The 23,548-nt window shown below is 30.5% G+C and overlaps 3 protein-coding genes across 8 annotated transcripts; 1 reads left to right on the top strand and 2 right to left on the bottom strand.

The window, feature by feature from the left end:
- Positions 1–539: 539 nt before the first annotated feature.
- On the bottom strand, positions 540–10,284 carry NKAIN (sodium/potassium-transporting ATPase subunit beta-1-interacting protein). Of its 3 annotated transcripts, none has more exons than XM_018513393.1 (7): positions 9,880–10,284; positions 8,699–8,836; positions 8,416–8,496; positions 8,139–8,330; positions 7,791–7,851; positions 5,625–6,281; positions 540–2,832 (listed from the first exon to the last, which is right to left on the bottom strand). In XM_018513393.1, the coding sequence occupies exons 1-7, from the start codon at positions 9,931–9,933 to the stop codon at positions 2,018–2,020; spliced, it is 1,998 nt and encodes a 665-aa protein (XP_018368895.1). In that variant the 5' UTR covers positions 9,934–10,284; the 3' UTR covers positions 540–2,017. The 3 variants fall into 3 exon arrangements, 2 of the variants coding, with proteins under 2 accessions (XP_018368895.1, XP_018368894.1); XR_001940297.1 differs by having other exon boundaries at positions 2,772–2,832; positions 5,421–6,281; XM_018513392.1 differs by lacking the exon at positions 5,625–6,281.
- Positions 10,285–11,391: 1,107 nt separating this feature from the next.
- LOC108764944 (uncharacterized) lies at positions 11,392–12,960 on the top strand. Of its 2 annotated transcripts, none has more exons than XM_018513352.1 (4): positions 11,392–11,476; positions 11,766–11,999; positions 12,165–12,298; positions 12,563–12,960. In XM_018513352.1, the coding sequence occupies exons 3-4, from the start codon at positions 12,233–12,235 to the stop codon at positions 12,893–12,895; spliced, it is 399 nt and encodes a 132-aa protein (XP_018368854.1). In that variant the 5' UTR covers positions 11,392–11,476; positions 11,766–11,999; positions 12,165–12,232; the 3' UTR covers positions 12,896–12,960. The 2 variants fall into 2 exon arrangements, with proteins under 2 accessions (XP_018368854.1, XP_018368853.1); XM_018513351.1 differs by having other exon boundaries at positions 11,763–11,999.
- A 418-nt stretch (positions 12,961–13,378) lies between these two features.
- Positions 13,379–21,430, bottom strand: LOC108764941 (estradiol 17-beta-dehydrogenase 11). Of its 3 annotated transcripts, none has more exons than XM_018513347.1 (7): positions 21,290–21,430; positions 15,692–15,883; positions 14,968–15,327; positions 14,495–14,609; positions 14,314–14,398; positions 14,114–14,224; positions 13,379–13,664 (listed from the first exon to the last, which is right to left on the bottom strand). In XM_018513347.1, the coding sequence occupies exons 2-7, from the start codon at positions 15,878–15,880 to the stop codon at positions 13,592–13,594; spliced, it is 933 nt and encodes a 310-aa protein (XP_018368849.1). In that variant the 5' UTR covers positions 15,881–15,883; positions 21,290–21,430; the 3' UTR covers positions 13,379–13,591. The 3 variants fall into 3 exon arrangements, with proteins under 3 accessions (XP_018368849.1, XP_018368851.1, XP_018368850.1); XM_018513349.1 differs by having other exon boundaries at positions 14,114–14,215; XM_018513348.1 differs by lacking the exon at positions 21,290–21,430 and adding an exon at positions 21,182–21,271.
- Positions 21,431–23,548: the final 2,118 nt, after the last annotated feature.

The raw sequence follows: 23,548 nt of genomic DNA, 5'->3' as shown, positions 1-23,548 counted from the left end.
CTATGTTTGTAAATATGCTCGTCTAATTTAAATGTTACACAATTAGAAAATTATGAGATTTTTATAAGTATAATCATTATGAAGTAACTGACATTTTATTTGATCCAACAAGTCTCAGAATTAATTCTAAATTGTACAATAACCAGAACAGCTGAGGCAGTTTTAAAATTAATAGATCTTACTTATATATTGATATTTAACACTTTGGTTTCTATCTCCTTTCTAATTCTTGGTGTACTTATAGACGAACTAACACTTATTGCATGAAAGACATAAGCAATAAAAGAAATTATGTCTTTAATAGATGAAGATAAGAAAAATATTTTATATAACATAAATTTTTTTTAATTCACAGAAAATGAAAGTCTTAATCAAATTAATTTTTTGACACCATCTTTTTATGACATCGAACAATAAAAATAAGTTAAAATTTTACTACTAAAATGACTTTTTGGCACCTTGGGAAAGTTCAAATTTTAACAGAATCTCACAAATAAGAGCATCTTGAGTAAAATGACATATGAATTAAATAGGATTGATTTAGGCGCAATTTCAATTTGTTAGAGAATATACGAATAACTATATTATTTCATAACATTATGAAATAGTGCACTGATATTGTATTACGTACGTGTAGTATTGCACGCAGTATAATGTTGTCATTATTATTTTATAAGTCACTATTTGTCATTTAATGCACACAAAGATGAATCGCATCAATTTTTATATTCTAAGATTTGGAAGACTGTCGCATAATCATATATGTTCAAATGTACATATAAGTGTCCAAATATAAATAAGTTGTATAAATTGTAAAAAATTGATTTAAAAACATCACAAATCTCAAAAAGGCGAATACCTTTTAATTTCGTATTGCCTTAAAGTACCCAAAATAGCGTAAGCCGCTCTGATCGTACTTAAAAAAAATTATTAATAAAATTACGTCATTGTATAGTGTTGTCAATAATACGCTTTTGAAAGTGATGAGTGATTATACATCTATATTTACAAACGGTGAGCTTTTGATTTTATGCGCAGAACAAAAGGATCCTTAATTCTATAATATAAATAGGATGAAGATGATAAATGTAAAATTCCTAAAAAAAAAACTTTTTAACAACGGAAAGAAAAATAAAAGGAAATATGTAAAAATTCTAACGCTATTATGATTTTGATCTGTTTTAAACTTCTTAAGTACACTAATTTCACACACAGTTGGATGATCAATCCTGAGAGTGAAGGCAATTTTCATTGTCTACCTTGAAAGTGGCGTAAGTTTAATATATGTACATACATACATTGCAAGATCTGTGCAATTTAATGAAGTTATCTAAAGGTTGACTTATGCTACTTTCAAGATAATTTCATATCATGTCGACTGTACGAATTTATCGTCAATCATCGTCTATAGTCTATACTAAATCGGTAAATAATGTAAACGTATACCACTTGGATATCTTTAAAATAATATTGCGAAACGACTGGAGAGAGTGAATAACAGCTCTTCAAGTCTTGAAGTAAAGTTATCTATAGATGTTACTTTGATAATGCAACACGATGCAACACTAGTAGAGATCTATCGCATCAATCCATATCAAGTAAAGCTTTGAGTTGACGAAATCACAACGCTTGCTCCTTTTCCTATCATTAGTTCATTATCAAACAATCATTTTAACTATGATATAATTATTGAAATAGTTAAAACAACTGTTTGAAATTATTATAACTTGAAATACGGACGATAAGGAAATAATACATTACTACGATTTCTTTAAGTCTTCATATTTTCGCTTCTTGTTGAAGACGTCGCGTGCGCGACTAGCGCTCTCAAAAATAGTGCCATTTTCATTCGCAAAGATGAACGTTATCAATCATTCTACCTACGATTGATTATCTCACTTACTGTACCTGATAAATAACAGACGATTGTATAAGGCCAATTTTATCGCTTGCAATAAAATTATCTTGACATTGTCTTCAACGCAAGGCGTACACCTCAGACTACTCCAAGTCAGTATCAGATTACCGTATCCTGATAAGCGGGCGGTCCACTGAGGACAAACTGTCGCTGGCTTTGTCTGACAACGTCAGTGCGATTAGGCACCTGCGGTGTCGCTCTAACGCCATGATAATTGCTATAGCTAGACCTAGCGCTGGCCGGCCGATTGCTGTACAATTCCTCCATGTCCTCGCAGTTTAGGCTTTGCGTGCTGGTTTGCTGAAACGTAGGATTGCTTTGACCCTGCCACTGCATCGGGTTCAGCTCGCCAGGCGACGTCTGCCAGTTGTCGGTGAGGTTGCGGGTGGAGCTGGTAGTCGGATGCTGATGGTCCCAACCAGCGGGCGGGCTCTGACCGGCCGGGAAGCTAGGCGAAGCGTTCGAATAATTGTTGGAGGAGTCCTGGGTGGTTGGCGGCCATAGAACCGGCGACGATACTGCTATGTTCACCGCCTCCGACTGCCAGTTCCGATCAGCGTTCCGTTCACGGTCCCAACCAACTGCGATCCTGTCGTAGTTGAGCGTGCCCTGCGACAGCGAGCTGACATTCTGGTTCGTCAGGTTACCGATGCAGGGTGTGACCGTGTTCGCGTATAAGCTCTCCTGGTGGTCCATGATGCGGTTCACCGGGTTCTTGCGGCGCGACTGGCGTACTGAGCTGCGTCGCGTGTTGGAACGTCGCGTGCTATCCCGTGAGATTACGGAACGTCGCTTCACCCGGCGCGGCGTCATCGGTTTCGGTGACACGCTGTCATCCTGCACCGGTGGTTCGGGTTGCGAATATTCGATGCTATATAGCGGCCGTGGCTGCTTCTTCTTTCGTTTAGTTCGTACTGTTAAGGAAACAGACAGAGAAAGAGGTAATCAGATTTTGCGGTCAATATAACTCTTTTTTTTTGTCTGTCCACTCATAATGATCGAATGATTGATGATTACTGATTAAAAAGAAAAATGGAATTTATCATTTTGTTTAAGACAATCCATAATGATCTTGTTTATTTCATAACTAAGTCGTGTTACTTTATTTTATTTTTATTGCAGTTAATTGTATTTGCATTCTAAAACTGTGGTCCTTATATCCATATCTTTTCAGTAAATAATTGTATTAATAATAATTAATTTTCTTTAATCAAAATGGTTTTCCTGCAAAAAATAGTAATTACTTTAAAATATCTCAACAGTTTTTAAAAAATGCTAAATATTTAGAACCAAAAATGTAATAACAACTAAGAAATGTAGAAAAAATGAAAAAAAGTACCCAAAAAACCGCACAGTAGGAAATTGTTAGAAAAGGAAAAGAAAGAAGAGTGAAGGGTTAATAAATAAAAAAGCAAGCGAATAGCGACGATGCATATTTATTGTTCCCAATTAACTGCGCCAAAGTAAATAACAGATACAGTGGTTAAATACAAAACTGATTACATGACGTACTTAAAAAAATATAAATATTCTGTACAAACTTGAGAGATGCTCGATAGAGACTGTACTTGATAAGAAATATTAAATCTGAAGTGACAAAAAAACTTTGCATCGTACTCAACGTTTCTCTTCACTTGAATCTTTTTCAGATTCTAAATAAAAAGGAACACTAATATTTCATATTTTATAAATAAATAGTCATTCAAATAGGCAATAATAATATTCCTTATCTAATAAATAAATTTTATTATCTAATTTTTTTATGTAAGTTCTACGCAAAAATAAGTATATACAATATTACACATATAAATAACATGATCTTTATCTCTATCATTATGCTGTATAAATAAAATATTGTGTATTTTAAATCAAAGATAAACAGTATTACATATAACGCATTCGTTATATTCGATAAAATAAAGTATCTAATTTATGTAAATATATAATGATTTGTTTTTTATACATAGAATTTAAGCTGCTTTAAGACCTATTTTTCACTTAGCAGTCTTTTTTTAAGATCGGCTACATACTATTTTTTACGTCAAAAGCTAATATAATCCGCTAAAAATATATTTTTTCGTGATGTCACTTCAGATTTCTTATTAAATTATAATATAACGCAAAAAATCAGTCATTCACATGTGAAACGTCACAAAACAGATAAGATTCTTTTATAACTATACTGCCAAAAAGAATATCTGAAACTTTATACGTAAAGAAATCTCAATTAAGTCCATACATAATAGAGAAATCTATACACTTAGATACTTTCTATGAAAACGAGTTCAAAGGCTTTCAGGTAATAAAATACTTGACTCTGCTAAATTGAAAATACAAAAAAGAAGAAACCACACCTACTACATGCACTACTAAACAAAGGGAAATCATAACATGCCGCTCCCCCGTTTAAGTTTTTTTTAATATTCTACAATAAAAAAAACTCTTCATAGCACTGGGTCAATGACCTATAACTGAGCTGTAAAATAAACTAATTAAATGCAGTCTATTCGTTTCAGAGTACTAGCTTAAAGTCCTTATTCATTCATGTGCACACATAGCATACGACAGAGTTCTGTATAATAGAAATATATTAATCTCGACTTAAGAAGAATCTAGAAATAATATTACAGCAAAACATAATGTAACTTCCGTCAACTGTCACGATTTCTCGCGTAAATTTAAAAAACTGATAAAGCTGTAGCTATTTCACGCATAGGTAATACGTTCCAGTCATGCTGTGTTTTGCCAATACTTTTCTCTACGTGTGCATTAAAGCCTTCCAATGCATACAATTTTCAAAATATCACTAATCAAATTCGTTATTTATAAAACGATAAATATTTCGCGTGATCTTAAAACGGTTTCTATACATATCACAGTAAATATACCAAGGCGTATCAATTTATGCGTAGAACACGAACAGTATGTGTAAGTGAATCATATACAAGATGACTCACGTTTAACTCCTCTTAACTCCATTCCTCTTTCTATACAAATAAATGTATCTAAATTAGTAATTTCTTCTCTAGCTTCTCACACTCTCCATTATTCTTACTAGCATGAAGATGATCGTTGGAGATAGTATTAGTATCAACAAAATTAATTCTGTCTTGCACTATTACAGTACATTGATATTAATCTTAACTTAATTATTTATTTGTATGTATTAAGTGATGAAGAGAGCAGAGAATAATTATTCCGAATCATCCCACATATAAATATGCAACATTTATGAATTAGTAGGTAAGTCACACTGCGTTAATTGCTCGTACGAACGAACAAACGCTATTGAACACACAGTTCGACATTAGTCGATTATTTCGATGCAAAGTACGAAGAACACTATCAATAAATAGTATGTAGTAACACGTTAGTATGTAACAACACACAACTCATAATTTAAATCGATGAAAATCGCCAAAGGAGAAGGCATCTAAGGGCTATAGTTACACTAATTGTTCTATCTATTTGGCAAGTATAGGAATTATAATATTACACGTACCGCACGAGTGGATGTCATACGCGGTAGTATAGAAGTTTGTGAAAACTAACTTTCGTTATTCTTCTCGCTATAAGAGAGCAGAAAACAAGAGCTTGCGCGGGCGATTTTCTCTGCCACTCGTACTTAAAGAAAGTGTCATCAATTTTAACACAAGTACTTTAAGCAATCGTGTATAAAAGCGGAAGATCCCGTTTCAGAAGTTACTCGCGTACAGGGACAATGGTCGACTGTCGCGTTTCGACTGAGATGACCTGTCGTGTTCGCTCGATGCTTGTTCAACAGCCAATTTCGGATCGGAGTAAAACGATCTCAGTGGTTGGTCGCGTACATGATCGACAAAGACGCGGGGTTTGACGGGATTCCTGGTTTGCTTCGCCGCGACCTGACGGCACTTGATACGCGCGACCGGACTGTATCTCGACGAATGCAAATAGTACAGCCTGTTTTTTTGAAATCTCAGCTTAGCGGCGCTGTCCAACGAATCATATTCATCGTATACGGGCGAGACGGGTCGCTGCAAATGGTCCACCGGGTTCAAGTAGTCGACCGAGTAATCTACGTTCTGAAAATCACGGCTGGACGAACGACTGCTGTTACTACGAACCGTGTCATTCTTGAAACCAACGACATTACTTTTGCCGCGCGCGGTACCACCGCTTAGCAGCTTCTCGCCGCTGCGTTTTGGAAAGCTCGATTCGCGATAGGCAGATTGGTGAGAGCTAGCTGTGCTGGTCGGGTAATTATTTTGAGCGGAATTTTTGAGGGAGTAGGCAGGTGGTGGAAGAGCCGAGTAGCTAACGTACATAGGATGCAACGGTGTGTGGCCTGCCAACCCAAAGTCATCACCTCCAACAAAGTCAACTGAAATATTATCCAAGAATCCATCACATTAGATGAAATCCGCTGACGACGAATCGGAAATAAGCAATGCATTAACGAATTCATCGAAGAAGCGAATACGTGACAAGTAACGCCAAAGATGTCATTATGTTAGAGCCAAACTTTTTTCCCTAACATTTCATGAAGAATAAATATGTCTTATCTTGAAATCTTTGGTTGTAACATTTGGTTCTACATGGCATAGTCTGCTTAATTTTGCTGTGCCTTTATAATTGTATTTGCAATATTCTTTGCTAAAAAAAGTAAAAATTATACTGTACTGTATTAAGACACAACACCATTCCGTTCATGCGAAGATAAAGAAACGCTATTTGAATAATATATGGTAATAATAATAATAATAACAATAATAGATACAAATTACAAACCTCAAGATGCAAAAAGTTTTACATCGCTACATATATATTCAAACTTAATTTACATTCTATAGCTTTATGATTTACTATAAAAAATTATTTACTCGTGCCAAAAGATAGACAAATATATATGGCGTGCAATTGAACATGATTAAGCGGACTTACCAAAATGGAGGATCAAATCCACCAATGAAATCAACTGTAACCGACAACCCTCTTTTCAAGCAATAATAAATAACCGCGTGTACTTATATATGTAATTAGGAATTATCAAAGATAATCTTATCAAAGATTATCTAATTTCTTATCATTAAAAATTTTTTTAACGTATTCCTATCAGCGGTGATAAATTCCTGGACAGTTTTATGCAAATATAAAGTGTACATTTTACTACGCAATTAGGGAAGTATAATATGACAAAGTATATCTAAAATAATAAAAATCTAGCGCTTATACAAGACTAACACAGCTTTTATATTCTTCAAAATATACTAAATTTACATTTTTTAAATAGATAATGATCTCATTTATACTCTTTATGATTATCTAACTATTGTTGGAATATTTAAATTAACAGTAATCATAAATACAAATTGTAAAAAAAAAATAAATAAAAGAGTATCATGGCTTGTCACTTTTAATTTCTTTAAATATATATAGAATGATATTCAGCTTCCAAACATTTTCTTAACAAATATACTGTTCTAACAATAACCACAACCTCTGCCCAATTGCTTATCAAACCACAAGCCAGTAAAGTGTAAATATCATTAAATCTTCCTTCAAGCAAGTATTCTACGTATCTTTTAAAATATTACAACTGAAATATACCTAATCACTAAAATCTTGTGAATATAAAACTTTTAAGTATACTTGACTGTGCATTCTGATATACGAAAGAAGTTTCAAAAGTAAAGTGATACGTTTTGTCGTACAAACTTAAGCTTACAATTCAACTTATATCAGTAAATCTTAATTCTTGTCTGTAAAAGACAGTGATAAAAAATCCAAAAAATAAAAGAACGTATTTTTTTTTAAATTTACTTTGTTAGGGTAAAAATTATAAATCATTTGAACCTGATATGCATATATATGCGATACTAAATATACTCACAGCTATCATCTTCCTCAAGAAACACTTTACTGAGACAAATTCCACCAACAATGGCCATAAACTGAAACATGTAAAATAGATGAACTTTGGAACTAATGACGTTCAGAAAAAGTAGCTTTACAGCTGTTGTAAAATTCTTTAATATGATTGGTCTTGCCCTTAGTTTCTCACTGGATCTAAATGTATAGACCAATCAAACTGAAGAATTTTACAATTGCAAAGCTGCTTTCTCTGCTGAACGCAGTCATTGTATATATAACAATACAATAATAAAATCTACGCAGTCATTATGATAATGTATTATGATAATATATTATGATAATGTACAGCAATTAACTCTTTACTTACACCTAGGATACATTGTGTCGCAGCGTGTAAAATTTCTATCACTTCGTAATCCAGCACACAGTCTGTTACATTAGTGGGTCGTGCAGGTCGAAAAAGCTCTGGTTCTGTCACATCGTAAACAGCTTTGCAACCTGGTCCATTTACATACCACCATGAAAAGCTACCAGTACCAAGATTAAGAATATCGCTATTCTGAAAAATAATGTTACAATATTATGTCCATTATGTGCGTACACAATAATTCATGTTGCATTTATATACATAAGCGTCTACTTACTTTGTCCAGTATCCCTACATTGAGATAAAAGCATATGATAAATACGTTCCATCCTAACCATAATGTATTCCATGTACAATACTAAAACAAGAATCGTAGTGTTATTTTAATAGAAATAAATCATTTATTTAATTAAAATTAATTTAAATTAATAAAAATATGTAGAAAAGACAAGTCTTCCTATGTTTCGATTAAATTGTATTATTGTACTTTTACATAACAGAATATAAATTATAATTATAAAGATCCTTTTTACTGTATCTATAAAAAAACAATTATTTACCGATATAATATATTTAGGTCTATACTGAAAGGCCCCAAAGAATCCTAGAATTACAAAGATAATGTTGAAAAAGTTGACCAGTATCGGAGTCCACATAAATCCCAAAAAGTCGAAAACTTGACGTTCTATAGTGGTAATCTGAAAGCAAGAAGAAAATAGATTACATCATAACATAAAAGCATCCAACAAGAGCGTGAAGTAATATGTGACAGCATTTTAATTTCTGTTAATTCCTTTTGTGAGCGTTCTTAAACTATGGCAATTGCCCTACGTTCTATATACTCTGTTAATTAGTCATTCTGAGTCATAGCATTTAAAGGCGCAACACAGTTACACGAAAGATTGTTTCAAAACTTTTAATTTACTAAACTTCTTTATGGACAGATTTATTTAAAGATATTGATTTTTTTTTTATTAATAAAACTCAAAAATTGGTATGTAGTCGACATTTTATAATATACATTTTAAAATATAAAACATAGTTAAAATGTCTGTTAATTAAAAAGTTACATATAAAAAGTACAAATATATGATATTAAAATTTATATGTTAAACTTAATAAATTTATTTTCTACATATTTTCAATATATTAATTTATATTTTATATTTAAAAATCGTTACATAAACATATTAAAATTTGAAATTATAACATTCCAACAGAGAAAGTCTTCTGACATTCCAAAGAAGAAATCTAAACGTTCATTAGTCTTTATTACAATTACTTTCTTACACTTCTGACACAAAAAGCAAGTCACTCGTAGCATGGTAGAATACATTTAAAAAATGTATCTAAGTGCAATTGATCTAATATTATCGGAGCTACGCGACTATCAAATGACATAACGAAATCGCAATATAAAAATCCCTTTTAGGAAAATTCCTGGAGATAAACCGCGCGACTCAGGTCGATATGATAAAACAATATCCGTGAATTGATAAGAAAAATGTGGTAACGGCTCTTCTTCGACTCTCCTAATGGACGCTGTTTAAGTGCGCGTCGCTCACAGAATAACGTGACTAATGCATCGTATCACAATCGAGGAATCCGGAAGAAAAAAAAACATATGACTCGATCTGTACAGATAAAATCATGCACAAATACGTATATAGGAACAATTCATAGCCAGACGTTACGATCAAATCGAAAGTTGGCGTACACATCCGGATTAATATGCACTCACTAGTTGCAGGCTGCATATTGTCAGTAGAAAATGCCTTCTGCTGCAAATTCCCATGTCATTTGGCCGCGCTCCGCTCAACGAGCGATCTCGCGCGGTACGATCGGAGCAAATAACGACAGCACTCGCTCGCACTGCATCACTACTGCGGCACGTTTCGATGTACCATCGCCATCTTTTGCTTTTCCCCTGTTTGTTGCTCTGACTGAAACACTTGTTCTACCCTCCCTACCGCGCGGTATGACGGTATCACTGTGTGCGAACTGGTGCGAACCTATGACCGCAGCAAGTGGCATGCACCATGCACCGTGCGCTCGTAGCTAGGCGTAGCCAGGCAACCAGAGCCCGGAGCACGCTCGTTTTGTCACGGTTGGTGAACGACTGCCACCGCCGCGGCACGTGCAAGAAATTTACCTCCCCTCCCTCAACATCGTGGCAGCTGGATAAAAGAACGTGTTGCTTTGTCGAGGCCGAGCTATGCACCTCCATCTATTCGATTCTATTCGATTAGAGATAAATATAAATATACAACGTTCTTAAAAACAAAAAAGACATGGATTTGGGTGCAGAAAATTAAAATTCTAATCCAGTAATGCGAAAATTTTTATTTTAAAAAATAAAAGGTAAAATATAAATTTGTAAGTGTAGGTCGAAATCGTGCTGTATGTATCGATACTGTTACGATAATGCTGTGAGCAGGTCTGCCAAACTATAAATATGAATTTTCCCGCCATTGAGAAAGGAATATATCTAAAGTAAAATTAATGATATGATTGGATATAATTGACCCAAATACCTAAATACCCATTCACTAAAATATTTTTACACTCACCAAGTAATATTCGAATACTCAAATACTTGTTTTATTTCAGGAAAATTAATATTCAAGTACAATTTGGAATTCGTTAAGTAATAATTGATTCGAAATATCATTCAAGTATTATTAATTTTATAGACCGTATTTCTACATAAATACTTCAATAGAAATTTATTAATTATAATTAAATATCCAAATTATTTAAAAAAAAAGAGCAAAAAATAGCTCTTCTTAATTGGCAATAATTACTTTAATTTAATTTTTTATATACTATTTGTTATTTTTGTCACACACGAACTTAAATATATTTAGTTATAAAATTGGTTAAAAACTGTATTTTTTAAATTGATTTGTTTTCGATATATTTTTATATTTTTTTTCTTTTCATTCTTTCTCTTTCCAAAACTTGATTAAAATTATTCGTTTGGGTACAGAAAGTTGAAGGAAATGTAACTGAACGAACAGATATATTCGATAATCGATAATCATAAATTGTTACGTTCAAGTTACGAAATGTCTAAAACATGTGTACACATTGTATTTAATTTATAATTTACTTTAAAAGAATTTGCATAATTATTATTTATTATAACACAATGTAGAAATTGTTATAATACAAAAAACCTCGCAAATAATTAATAATTGTTATTTTTGAGATCACCTTATCTTTGAAGCCAAATTAAGCTTCTGACATTCTAACGTCAAGATTATCAAAACTATTAAAAATTCTTTGTCTTCCGTGTTTCTCGTGGTTTTACCTCTGCACACGTATCTTCAAAAACGGTAGGAACATACTTAAAATTATTAAAAGATTATAAAAAGATTATTTGCTTAACGTTAAATAATAGAAAAATTATTATAAAAACATAATAATTATTTTTGTAATTACATGCATGTAGAAGATACATTTCTGATAATCTTTATTTATCTTCCTGAAAAGGAACTTGTTTCTCGATTTTATACATATTATGTAATTTTAATTAAAGACCATGAATCTCTCTTATTTTTCCGAAAAAATAAATAGTATATAGAGAGTGATTATAAAATGGATTATAAGGGTAATTTTCAGAAGATTGCGATCACCGCCGTACATTACTCGAGAATGAAAAAAAACAGAATCTTAAAGAAGCAAAATATTTCTTCGATCGAGGTGATTCCAAAATTGGTAAATTTTCGAAAACTCAGACAAGCAAACGTGATTCTGCATGGCAAATCTGCTGGGTTTCCAGCACAAAAATTTCAACGCGAACTACAAGGTCTATTTGCAGAAAGTGTAAAAAGAGACGATTTCAAGCGTTCAAAAAAGGTAACTTATCAAGCACCATGAGCATCATATTTAACAATAAATGTGGCTACTTGATTCCGAAATTTATTTTTATTACAAAAATATTTGTATTTAAAAACATCTGATTATTGCGCATTTAATATTAAATTTGTGATCAATAATATGTATGCTTTGGATTCCTCAAAGATACGGCTCTATTAAGGTGTAACGAGGGCACGTTTCGCGTGCGGAAGATATATGGAGATGGGAATTGCATGTTTAGAGCGATCAGCTACATTTTGTGGCGAAACGAGGAAGAGCATCAATCGCTCCGAACTATGGTCAGTCATTGTAATTTTTAACTGTAAATATTATAACTAGATAAACATGAAATTCGCTACATGTGAAATATCACAAATATTATGAATTGATTGCAACGAAGTTAAAAATAGAATCGTTTCGTGATGGGAGACAAAGGTTAATTAGTTAAAACGCGTAGATGCTATATATTGTGCTACCCTATAAATATTACTTTTTATGATGTCAACTTGATAGTAACAGGCAGTAATTGATGACATATATAACAGCTATGGATCATTTGGTAGGTTGTGCAGCATATTAAGGACAATTGGCGGGAGTACGGTCCATTCGTGATAGCTGAATGGAACATTTCGGATTGTCAAGAGTACTACGATTACATGAGTCTAGTAGGTACATTTGCCAGCGAGTTGGAATGCACGGTAGCCACAAAACTACATCGCATGAATCTTTCGATTTATCGCGAACTTCCTGGCAGATACGAGCTTAAGTTGGTCTTCCATAACCGCGTTAACGTTAACTATGAAACCGCGAGACTTCTATTCACCGGATGTTCTGAAAGCGGTCATTACGATGTTTTGTTACCCGATTCAATGTCAAGCTTTTTTATGGGCCAATAAGTTAGACTTTATGGCAATTAGTAAAAATGAATAAAAGTTAAAATAATATTTTTAACAAGATCAAATAAGCAATAAAATTACAATATATATACAAAACTTTACTTTACTAATTTACTTTACTAATTTTTTTAACAACTATGGCATATTTTTTGCGTTCTGTAACAGATATTGTATAATTTATGAGAAATATAAAAAATATACAAAGAAGCATGTAATGTATACTAAATTTATTAAAATTATTAAGACATAATTTTTAATTTGCGAACATAAAATTTAGTAATATCTTTGTAAGAGATAGATTTAATCAAATATGGCACTTAATTGATAATTAAATATTTCATATATATGTGATGAGAAGGATAAAAAAAAAGGTAAAGACAAATTTTTGAATTTTTATTAATAGAAAATCTATTTTCTTAAAAACTACGAGGATCGTCTTTAAGCAATATAATAATGTACTAAGATATTGTAATATATGACGATTTATAATTCTAATTTGACTCCGTGTGAATATTTGGAATGATTCTTCCCTTCACATAATTCGTGGGAAGGTACTTCTTGCTACACAAATTTCAAACAGCTTTTAAAGGTTTTTACTGTCTACCTCGAGAAAATTCGCTAACAGAAAATGCGAATTCCCACACTCGTGTTGGTGGCCGACTGGAATGCTTCATGCTTCATGAGCAAGAACAGGATTTAAAAGGAATAATCGCATCCCTGCGTGTGAAGCCATTGTGAGACCGTCGTTATTGCACTATAGATCACACAACTGAAATACAAGATCGCAAAAAGTCAATTAAAATGATGTATACTGTATCAAGAATTAAATTTAATTGCCACAAAATCAAATCTGCATGATTTATGTAAATTGTGCAAAAATGTTGAGATGTTAGCAAAATGAAAATAAACGTACATGTAAATAATAAAATAAAAAATTATATAAAAAAATATAACAGTTTACATTTTAAACATATAATTGTGTTTAAAATTAAGTTAAATAATATAACAGTTAATAGTATAACAATTTACATAATAGTGTTTAAAATTAAGTTTTTTTTATTTTTTATTGCATATATGCTGCAACATGCTAAAAAATTTATTACTTCTTCAAATTTCTTCAAATTTAATTTTGACTTGAAATATTCAAATATTCATATTATATAATATTTATAAGGTATATATAACTAATTTTTAATTAGTTATTGTCAACTCCTTTACCTTATTTGATACATCATTTTCGAGCACCAATTAATGCTAATGCTGCACTGGCCTCTTCTGACTGCCTGCACCACCTCCTTAGCTATTGCTTGTTCTTCTTGTCTTGTCGAGTTATAATATAATATTAATGATTTGAAGTCATTAGAGGAACAATGAGGAAATTTTTTTATTCTCTTTTTCTTTTTTTTAGGAAAACTCACCTGCGTGCTGTTGTAGGTGAAATCGCGAGGAAGGTAAGATGGCTATTATGATTGCTCAATTCCTGACCCAAACTTTCCATGAGACCTAAATGTAAATAAATCACGCGCTATTAACCGACATGACATTTATTGTTTGCCGCACGCGATTTGACGAGTGGTTTTTATGATTGACTACACTCACCGGCGATCGCCGCCCTCGAGCTCAAATATACATCCTGGGTGGACGTAATTGGCGTAATTCCGATAATATGCGCTCTGTCGCGTTGTAGCATAAATGGCAAAAATGCCAACACCGTCTGCAATAAGAAAAAAAAGAAGAAGAAAAATTGTAGATCACAGTTTATAACAAAGTCAAAGATATATGCAGAAATGTAGTTGATGATATGATGATTTTAGCAGAAAGGCAGATCTATAGTCAAAACAATGATAACACAAACTATGCTAAAATGAGAAACTGAAAGTACTAATTAGATGGATTAAAAAATAAAACGGGTTTGCGGATTACAAGACGAAAAAAACAGTTGAAGACTTACAAGCAGATATTAAAAGTTGAAAAAAGCGCAATAATAAACAATAAAGATGTATATAAAAAGATGTATGTATGAGTGTCTTATGACATGACAAGATTGCTTCAAGGACATAACTGACGCTCACCCAATAATGGCTCATGAGAGTAGTATTGGCTGTATCGAAAATATCTTGATAAGACTGCCCGGCGCAGGTCACTAGGACGTCGACGCCACCGATTTCATCCTCGACCTTCTTGGCGATCTCACGTATGGCATTACGATCCAGCAGATTACATTCGTATGCTGCCATTGTGGGCCTTACATTCTCCTGCTCTTTTTCCCTATGCTTAGGTCCGATTCCCGTCACTTTATTGCACAGTGATTTTAACCTGGTAGTTATCTCCTTGACGGATCTAAAATCGTTATCCACGCAGATCACAGAACATCCACCCCTCGCGAATTCCTCGGCAAGAGACTCGCCGAAGGTCGACGAGACACCGGCAATCTATTACAGGAAACATTTGTCTATTAAGAAAGAATTATTCTATATTTTCAAGACTATTGAGTTTTAAACCAAATTTATATTTATATTTAATATATTCACAATAGAAAAGAAATGCAAAATCTTAAGACACACACACACAACTATTTATTACATTTAATTGTATCACACATAGAATTTATTTCTTCTAACTTTTCAATTCTGATTCAAATAATATTTATTACATTTTATAAATTATACATATTATATGAACTAAATATTTAAATTGTTAACTTTAATTATAAAAACGTAATAGTTGTATATAATATAAATTAAAAAATTAATAAAATGTATAATTTAAAATTAGTGAATAGAAAAGTGTACATACTAAAACTACATCACCGCTCAAATCCCTTGGTGGCTTTGGCAGAAGAGATTTTATGACATTAAGGATGACTAAGAAACTGGAGATGACAGCGCCAATTATAAATTCAAAACTGAGGTAAAACAAAAAATTAATCGAAAAGCCTATCCTTGAATTTGTAGTCACTGATTCGTCTTTAACTCGTAGCATCATCCGCTGCAAAATAATACAGATTAATTATTTTATTATAATATGATACTCAAATTTGATAAAACTTGTTTAAAATTAAATTATAACTGCGAACTGTAAGTTAATTAATAATTAATTGATTTATTTATTACGCTTTTATTTATTAATATATTTATTAGATTTTAAAATGTATGTATAATTATTATTGTATAATCATTATTATTAATTTTGAGAAATAATACAATTTTAATTTGTTAATATATAATACACACACACACACACACACACACACAATAATATTCATTAATCTTCAATAAACACGATTGGGTCATTCGTATCTTACACATTTCTTTTCTTTGAAATGCTAGAAGCACCTGGCTAAATTATAGTCTCTATGTATCTTTTCTTTTTTTTAATACTCAACTAAATTATTTCTTAATTTTTTTCTTTACACTGTATCCATAAATATCTATATTGCTTGTAATTAGGAGGTATGATAAATTATACTTGCACTCTGTCGAAATCAATGCACTTTCATATAAGAAAGTATAATATCAACACGGTTTTGAGCAAGTAGTTATGTAACGTGTAAAGTTCTGTATGCCTACCACATGATGTATAATGAAGAATGTAACACTTTATAGATAAGCAAGCACCCCAAAAGATTTACGATCCTCGCATCGAGATGTGAAAGCAAACTAATTCTACAGAAATAAATCACGTATGCCAGAGACTGTTGCAGAGATTCTCTACAAGTTGAAATATACCCTAAATAGATCACATTATTTTGGTCTACACCAGTTTTAATATATTGCATAATTAAAAGATTTTAATTGTATTTAATTAAATTATCGTTTTAGCACAGCAAAACGTATTTAATCCTTAAAGTATTTCCTATTAATTCAACGTTTTTTACGGTACATAATTTTTATGTTAAATATTAATTTGTATATTTTATTAAAATTTAAAATTTATTGCTATGATAATGAATTTTTTACACTAAAAGAAAAGATTGGCTGCTGCAACAAATTACATGGTAAAATATGGCATAGCATTTTTAATTGGTTGCAACAGCCAATTTTTTGTTGCTGCAGCCAATTAAAAATGCTATATTTAACCATATTTAACCATTTAATTTGCTGCAGCAATCAATCTTTTCTTTCAGTGTATTACTATCATTTAATTTGCAATTTTTGCATTTCATTAAGGAAAATATGCAGTTGACCGAATAATCCCGGAAATTAACTTGCATTACTTAATGCTTAAGCTGTGAAATATACGTGTCTGCTTCTATTTCTGCTTTACTAGATATATCATGATGAAAACATGCTAAATTCAGTTGCAAAATATCACAAAACTGCTAAAGGTCTTGTCAGTATTATATAACAGATTAGTATTATATAACGTGACATTAACGTTTTTACTATGCAAAGAAGAAAATAAAACAGTTACAAATTGTGTGAGTCAAACTGAAATAAAACGCATTAAGAAACGTTGGACCTGATATAAGTACTCAAAACTTCATACAACATATATTTTAGCTACAGTTATAAAACTCTCTCTCTCTCTCTCTCTCTCTCTCTCTCTCTCTCTCTCTCTCTCTCTCTCTCTCTCTCTCTCTCTGGAAAGAAATATTCCTTTTTTCAATTTACTATTTTATAATATAATCTTAACTATAATATAAATAAAACAAAATTATGTAAATATTTATTTAAAAAAAATTTTTTATTAATTCTATCTTAAAGGAATAAAATAATAGTTTAAAATGTAAGTCTTTTTATGTAACTAAATTATTTTATAATTATATACGATTTTATTAGATTATATAACTACGGTTACAGTGTAGACAAAAAAACTTTAAGAAAAGTTATTAAATTTGTGTAGAAATTTTCAAAAGTTATGTAAAGAATTCTAAAAAAAAGTTTTCACCAAGAATAGTATACAAAACTTTCTGACTGGATAAATGAAACATACTGTACCAATGCTGTGTACATATCTATTATGAAAAAGAAGATTGAAAGTGCTGTAATGTTTAACAAGTTTAACAAACCATAAAGTTGCCATTTGTTTTTTTTTCTGTTTGAATAACATAAATCTTTGGTTGAGTCATTTCGACATAATCTTGAGAAAAAAACAAACAATATCACTTTTGAAATGTTTAGCTTTACGTTCAGCCTAAAATCACGCGTTAGTATAAAAACAATTTCATAAAACAGCGGAGAAAGCCGTGTAATTGTATAGAATACATAATTCAATACAATGTAATTTCAGTATTAAAACTGCAAATTCGCGCAAGAGAGTGGAGACTAATTTGCAGTATGCTAGGAACTTCGATGAAATAATTAGCACAATGGAAATTAGAATATAAAGAAATAAAGTAATAAAAAAATAAAGATATAAAGTAACCGAATTAAGGTTTAATGCCTGTAAACGTTAATGTACTTGTCATATACATATAGTGCATTTCTCGAACGCAGTCTTAGATATATAAACATGAATAGCTTATTGAAAAAATATGAAAATATGAGGAAACACGCAGGACGCAATAACAAAGTGTATGTAAATGCGCGCTGCATATGTTAACCAAATGCAACATTATAAATCTGGTACGGTTTATAGAGCGAACACTATTTTTCCTATTACGTAACAAATATTCTCTTTGAGTGCACCACTTTCCACCAAGTAAGAGTAAGCAAAACCTAGCAGTACCTGCATTTGCCGCAATCAGATATCTATTACTTGTTATATAATGTTATATATAAGAAAAATTAAAAGCTACCGTTCGAGACATAAGCTTGAAATTCGCTCTGAATTGATATTTCATGGGAAAATAAAATATTAATGCAATGAACCTTTTGTTTGTCACAATTAGTAACGCCGTAATAAAAACTGTATTAATAGCGATAATGATAGAATCAAATAACAATTATTAATGTGAAATAACAATAATCGTCACCGCAAAGCACTCATAAAAAATTGAGATGAAAGTATAGATGAGATGTTAAAACTTAATTGTTCTTAAAGGCACTAATTACGATATTATCATTTTACTGATTGAAGCTGAGTCAGAGGAAATTTAAGTTTTTTCACGTTCTGCGTACAGATTGACAGGCGATCATATCTCATAATGCACTCAAGTAATTGTGCAAACCAGGGCTGCATTCACCTTCAAAATTTTTCTATATAAACACAAAGTATAAGTTTAATTAATCATTTTAAATTACTTTAAAATATAGGAAAATGAAAAAAATATATACTTAGCTTAATTTGATCGACTATTTGTGATTTCCAATATTATAATATTAATCATAAACTTTATCAAGTTTCTAATCAAATTTCCAAAATAAATTTATACATTTTGATTATCTATTGTGTAAATTTTTCATATTTATTCTTTTAATTGTACTTTTGGTAAATAAAAAAATAAATTAGGTCAAAACGTAGTTCAAATTTTAAACAAAATAAGATAAATAAAAGGCATTAAACTACGAACGCAAGATGTAAGCAGCGAATAAATATATATTTAAAAAGTTAATATACATATAATAGACGTTTCGGTCTTAAAGAATTAAACTTTTTAAGAATTCTTCACATCAAAAAAATTGTATTGTGCGTTGACTATCGTTTATTTCTTATTGACTTATGTTTGCGAATATTAATATTTATTTATAACTCTCATTTCGTTTTATTACTGAAGATGGTCTGATTTAAGACCGAAACGTCTATTATATGTATATTAACTTTTTAAATATATATTTATTCGCTGCTTACATCTTGCGTTCGTAGTTTAATGCCTTTTATTTATCTTATTTTAAATAAAAAAATATTAATTGAATATCATCAAATGTTGCATCATATTTAAAAGAAATGTAGAACAAAGACTAGCAGTAAAAACATTTAATTATTAATCCATTTTAATAACACAAAGAAATACAGGTAACTAATGAATACTTCGTACTGGATCAATCGATTGCACATGATAGATCGACAAATTACAACTTACATCATTACGTATTAGGTTCGTTCTCGCCGCTCTCTTATGATTTGCAGAAATTATATTTTTATTTTGAATAGCTATTCTATAATTAGAATACCATACCTGTACCAAATCGATTAAAGTAGAGATTAATGATACAGAAACATTCTAAATAATAGCATATATTTTTTATGACCAGTTTGTTTACGTCATCACGTTCCCGACACGTTACACATTAGAAACCACATGTTATTTGTAAAAGGCACTTGAACTTTTGTTGCTATTCGTTTGAAGTACACATAGATATATAACATAAAAACAGGATTAGTCACTTCTGTAAGTTTGGTACAGTTGTATGTATTTATAATGTAAAAATAGATATTATTAATTAATTTTGTTGAAAATATTTATATATATTTTTATTATTTAAAAACTATTCAAATCATTCTATTATTTAATAAAATCTACAGATAATCCATAACATGTTTTTATTTACTTTAAACGGTTTTTTATTCGTTTAATCTTGTAATATGTCAAGACACATAGGAGATGCAGTGGATTAATAAACTTGATGTATCTATTTGTAAAATTCTTTTATCAATAAATTTTTCAGTTATTCTGAAATATCTGAATATTTTAATTAATTGTAAATAAAATATACAATATATATGCGGTCTGTTTTTTGTGGCTAAATTAGTGTACACTTTTGGAACTTAAAATGAAATAAATATATGTTTGATATTTGTCAAAAGCGAGAAAAAGAGTTCTAGTGCAGTCTCGTGCAGGAACAACAGACCAATGATCTCTTGTATACATAGATATATATTTTTTCTTTTATATGTTATATAAATATATATATTTTAGGGCTAGACAAATCATATCCTCTAAATTCAACAATGTTGAGCGGATATTCTTTTTCTCTTCATAAAATTTTAATTCAAATATATATTAATTATAGAAGCACTTCAACAATTCAAAGTCTTAAATATTATATTAAATTTTTTAGTATCAAAATTGTACTGTCAAAAGTAATAAAAAATTCATGAAAAAAGTAATATTGCATTAACAGTATTAGTCTAATTGAAAGTAATCTTATTAATTCAATAACAATACTAACAAATAACATTTTATTAAAACTTGAGCATAATTTATTTCATTAATATTATTATTGAATTAACAAGATTATTTTCAAACTGTTATTAACTGATGTTGCTAATGAAACATTATTTTTTCTGTATGTAGATAAAATATAAAACACTTTAAAGTTTCTATTTTTGACATAAATCAAATTTTAGAATAAATTTTAGAACGTAAATTTTATTATGAATGCAAATTGTCTTTTCGCATACCTATTTTAACAGATTATCCAAATTTACACTATATATAATATAAGTCCGCATATATCACAACGCAGCAGTCTTGTAATCGCACGGAAGGAATAGAGCGAGAAACGTTACCGCGAGGGACGCGTAGATCACTGGATCACGTTGGATCTCCAAGTCACTCGGCAGTTTTGTGAACAGTGGGGAACGTAAAGAAACAACAATTCCGTGAATGTAACGACGACGTCAGCGGTCAGTCCGCTAGAATCGCTTGAACTTGACTGAACACTAGAACGGTACAACGTACTGAGAATAGTCAGGTTATAAGACCCAACCAAGGTCGTCGTCAGCGTCGTCATTTACTTGTTTCTTTCCTTCTTTGCTCGAGTATTTTCTAACATTATTCTTTTATGTGAATAGTGCTGAAAGCTGCACATGATTAATCGTCTACGCATAATATAACTTGTTTGATTTCAATATTAATAATGCACATCTGGATTTCCTAATTAAAATATTCTTGATTTAATGAAAAAAGAAATTCTATTATTGATTTTTAATTACGGTTATTTATAAATCTTTAATATTATTCTCAAATAAGTTATGTTGGTAAAATTTTACGTAAATTATTTTATAAATTCATCTGTTATATTATATAAATTTTTTATAGATTTAATAATATTTTATTACTCGCGTTTAGCAATAAAACGAGATAAAATTTTTAATTTTATTAAGCAAAAAATTAATTTATTATGCAAAAGAAAAATAGATAAATTTATTATGCAAAGTCTTTGAATGCTAAAAAGTTTTGAGAGATTTATATACATTGAAAGAAAAGATTGGCTACTGCAACCAATTTAGATGGTAAAATATGGCATAGCAACCAATTTTTGGTTGCGTTAGTCGCTAATGCAATCACAAATTGCTGCAGCAATTAAAGATGTTATACCATATTCAGCCGATCTTTTTTTTCAGTGTACATATATAGAAACTACGATCCGATGATAGAAAGGTTGCAACACTTTTTTTTCCGATGTGGGCTTCGGAATGCAGCTTGCTTGTTGAGTGGTTGGTTCTTACTTACAGATCTAACTATTTGTGTCAACCGCTCTACGAACAGGCCTAAATTCCGAAATCCATCGAAAGAAAAGTATTGCAATCTTTCTACGATCAGCTGTACAAGAAAGACTTGTGAATCAATTATTCTAAACAGAATCGTAAAACTTGTAACATGTTCTCGTAGAACTTGTAAGAACTTATGACTAGTATTCTAATTTTGTGCGTATGTATCGTAAGATGTACGATTATTCGTAAATATCTATGATTTTTTGTAAATTTTATGGCTAGCTGTCTGTAAAAATATTGTATATAAGGTATGAGCACTTAAAAATTCTTAAAAATCTTACAAGAATATGTTACGAGTCTTGCGATTCTGCTTAGAATTTAGACATTGAATTTGTTTGAGGGAAATTTTTTAATGTCATGTCTTCTGACGTAACACACTATTTCATAACATTTTGAATATTACAATTAATTTTTTAAACGTTTTAATTTATATAGGCTCAATTTATGAAAAAACTCAGACATTACAATGATTATACGTATTATTAATGTAACTATATAAATGCAGAAAAGATTTCTATAGAACTCTATATTTAGTAATTAGATTGACTTCTTTTTTTAATATAGAGAGAAAAGTTCTTTCACAATCGTGAATACCTTGTTAATACTTCTTATATAGTAATGCAAATTCATGCAGTTACCAACATGCTTTTATTTAGTAATGGTTTAATTAGATTGTGCAAAGATCTCTGTAAGAAATTACACAATTTGCATTGCCGATTATACATATATAGAGACATAAAGAAAAATGAGATAAATTTATACCATTTTTGCATAATTTATATTTATTAAACATATTTTTTAACATTTATAATCAATAAAATAAAATTATGCTCATTGCTTGAAGTGTAAGAAGAAAATAATAAAGACTTGACTTTAAGCCAATTTCGTCCACTATTCAAAGTTAAGGCCATTCTTAAATCACGCATTCTAATTGTAAAAATATTTTTTATGCTTTTTATTCTCCACAAAATTTAAAAAAATACAATTCAATATTTAATACATCAAAAAAGTAATCTTACAGTTATAGTGAAAATTATCTAAGTACGAAAAATATAGCTAAAATAGATAAATTTCTAGCAAGTACTGCGATATTGGATATGTTATATCTCATCATATAGATGGCAGAAATAGAATTTAGATTCTATGTGTATAATATATAATTTTCTATCAGATACAAAAAGAGCTATAATTCTAGCTGAAGCAGCAAAATATTTACTGAGCAGTTTTTTATTTTATATAAAAAACTGTTTTATTTGTTGAATAATATTACTA

Source organism: Trachymyrmex cornetzi, unplaced genomic scaffold (assembly GCF_001594075.2).
Source record: "Trachymyrmex cornetzi isolate Tcor2-1 unplaced genomic scaffold, Tcor1.1 scaffold468, whole genome shotgun sequence".
NCBI classification, from domain to species: domain Eukaryota; kingdom Metazoa; phylum Arthropoda; class Insecta; order Hymenoptera; family Formicidae; genus Trachymyrmex; species Trachymyrmex cornetzi.
This window is presented reverse-complemented; position numbering and strand designations above follow the sequence as displayed.

What these genes read in the sequence shown, in the direction of transcription:
- NKAIN (XM_018513393.1), bottom strand. Translation starts at nt 9,933, where the DNA reads ATGGGAATTTGCAGCAGAAGGCATTTTCTACTGACAATATGCAGCCTG. An exon ending in GACCTAAATATATTATATCG is followed by an intron (nt 8,497 to 8,698) that starts GTAAATAATTGT and finishes TTCTTGTTTTAG; the next exon opens with TATTGTACATGGAATACATT. An exon ending in TCTTGAGGAAGATGATAGCT is followed by an intron (nt 6,282 to 7,790) that starts GTGAGTATATTT and finishes ATAATATTTCAG; the next exon opens with TTGACTTTGTTGGAGGTGAT.
- LOC108764944 (XM_018513352.1), top strand. Translation starts at nt 12,233, where the DNA reads ATGTTTAGAGCGATCAGCTACATTTTGTGGCGAAACGAGGAAGAGCAT. An exon ending in ATCAATCGCTCCGAACTATG is followed by an intron (nt 12,299 to 12,562) that starts GTCAGTCATTGT and finishes ATCATTTGGTAG; the next exon opens with GTTGTGCAGCATATTAAGGA.
- LOC108764941 (XM_018513347.1), bottom strand. Translation starts at nt 15,880, where the DNA reads ATGATGCTACGAGTTAAAGACGAATCAGTGACTACAAATTCAAGGATA. An exon ending in TGAGCGGTGATGTAGTTTTA is followed by an intron (nt 15,328 to 15,691) that starts GTATGTACACTT and finishes TTCCTGTAATAG; the next exon opens with ATTGCCGGTGTCTCGTCGAC. An exon ending in TCACCTACAACAGCACGCAG is followed by an intron (nt 14,225 to 14,313) that starts GTGAGTTTTCCT and finishes ATTATATTATAA; the next exon opens with CTCGACAAGACAAGAAGAAC.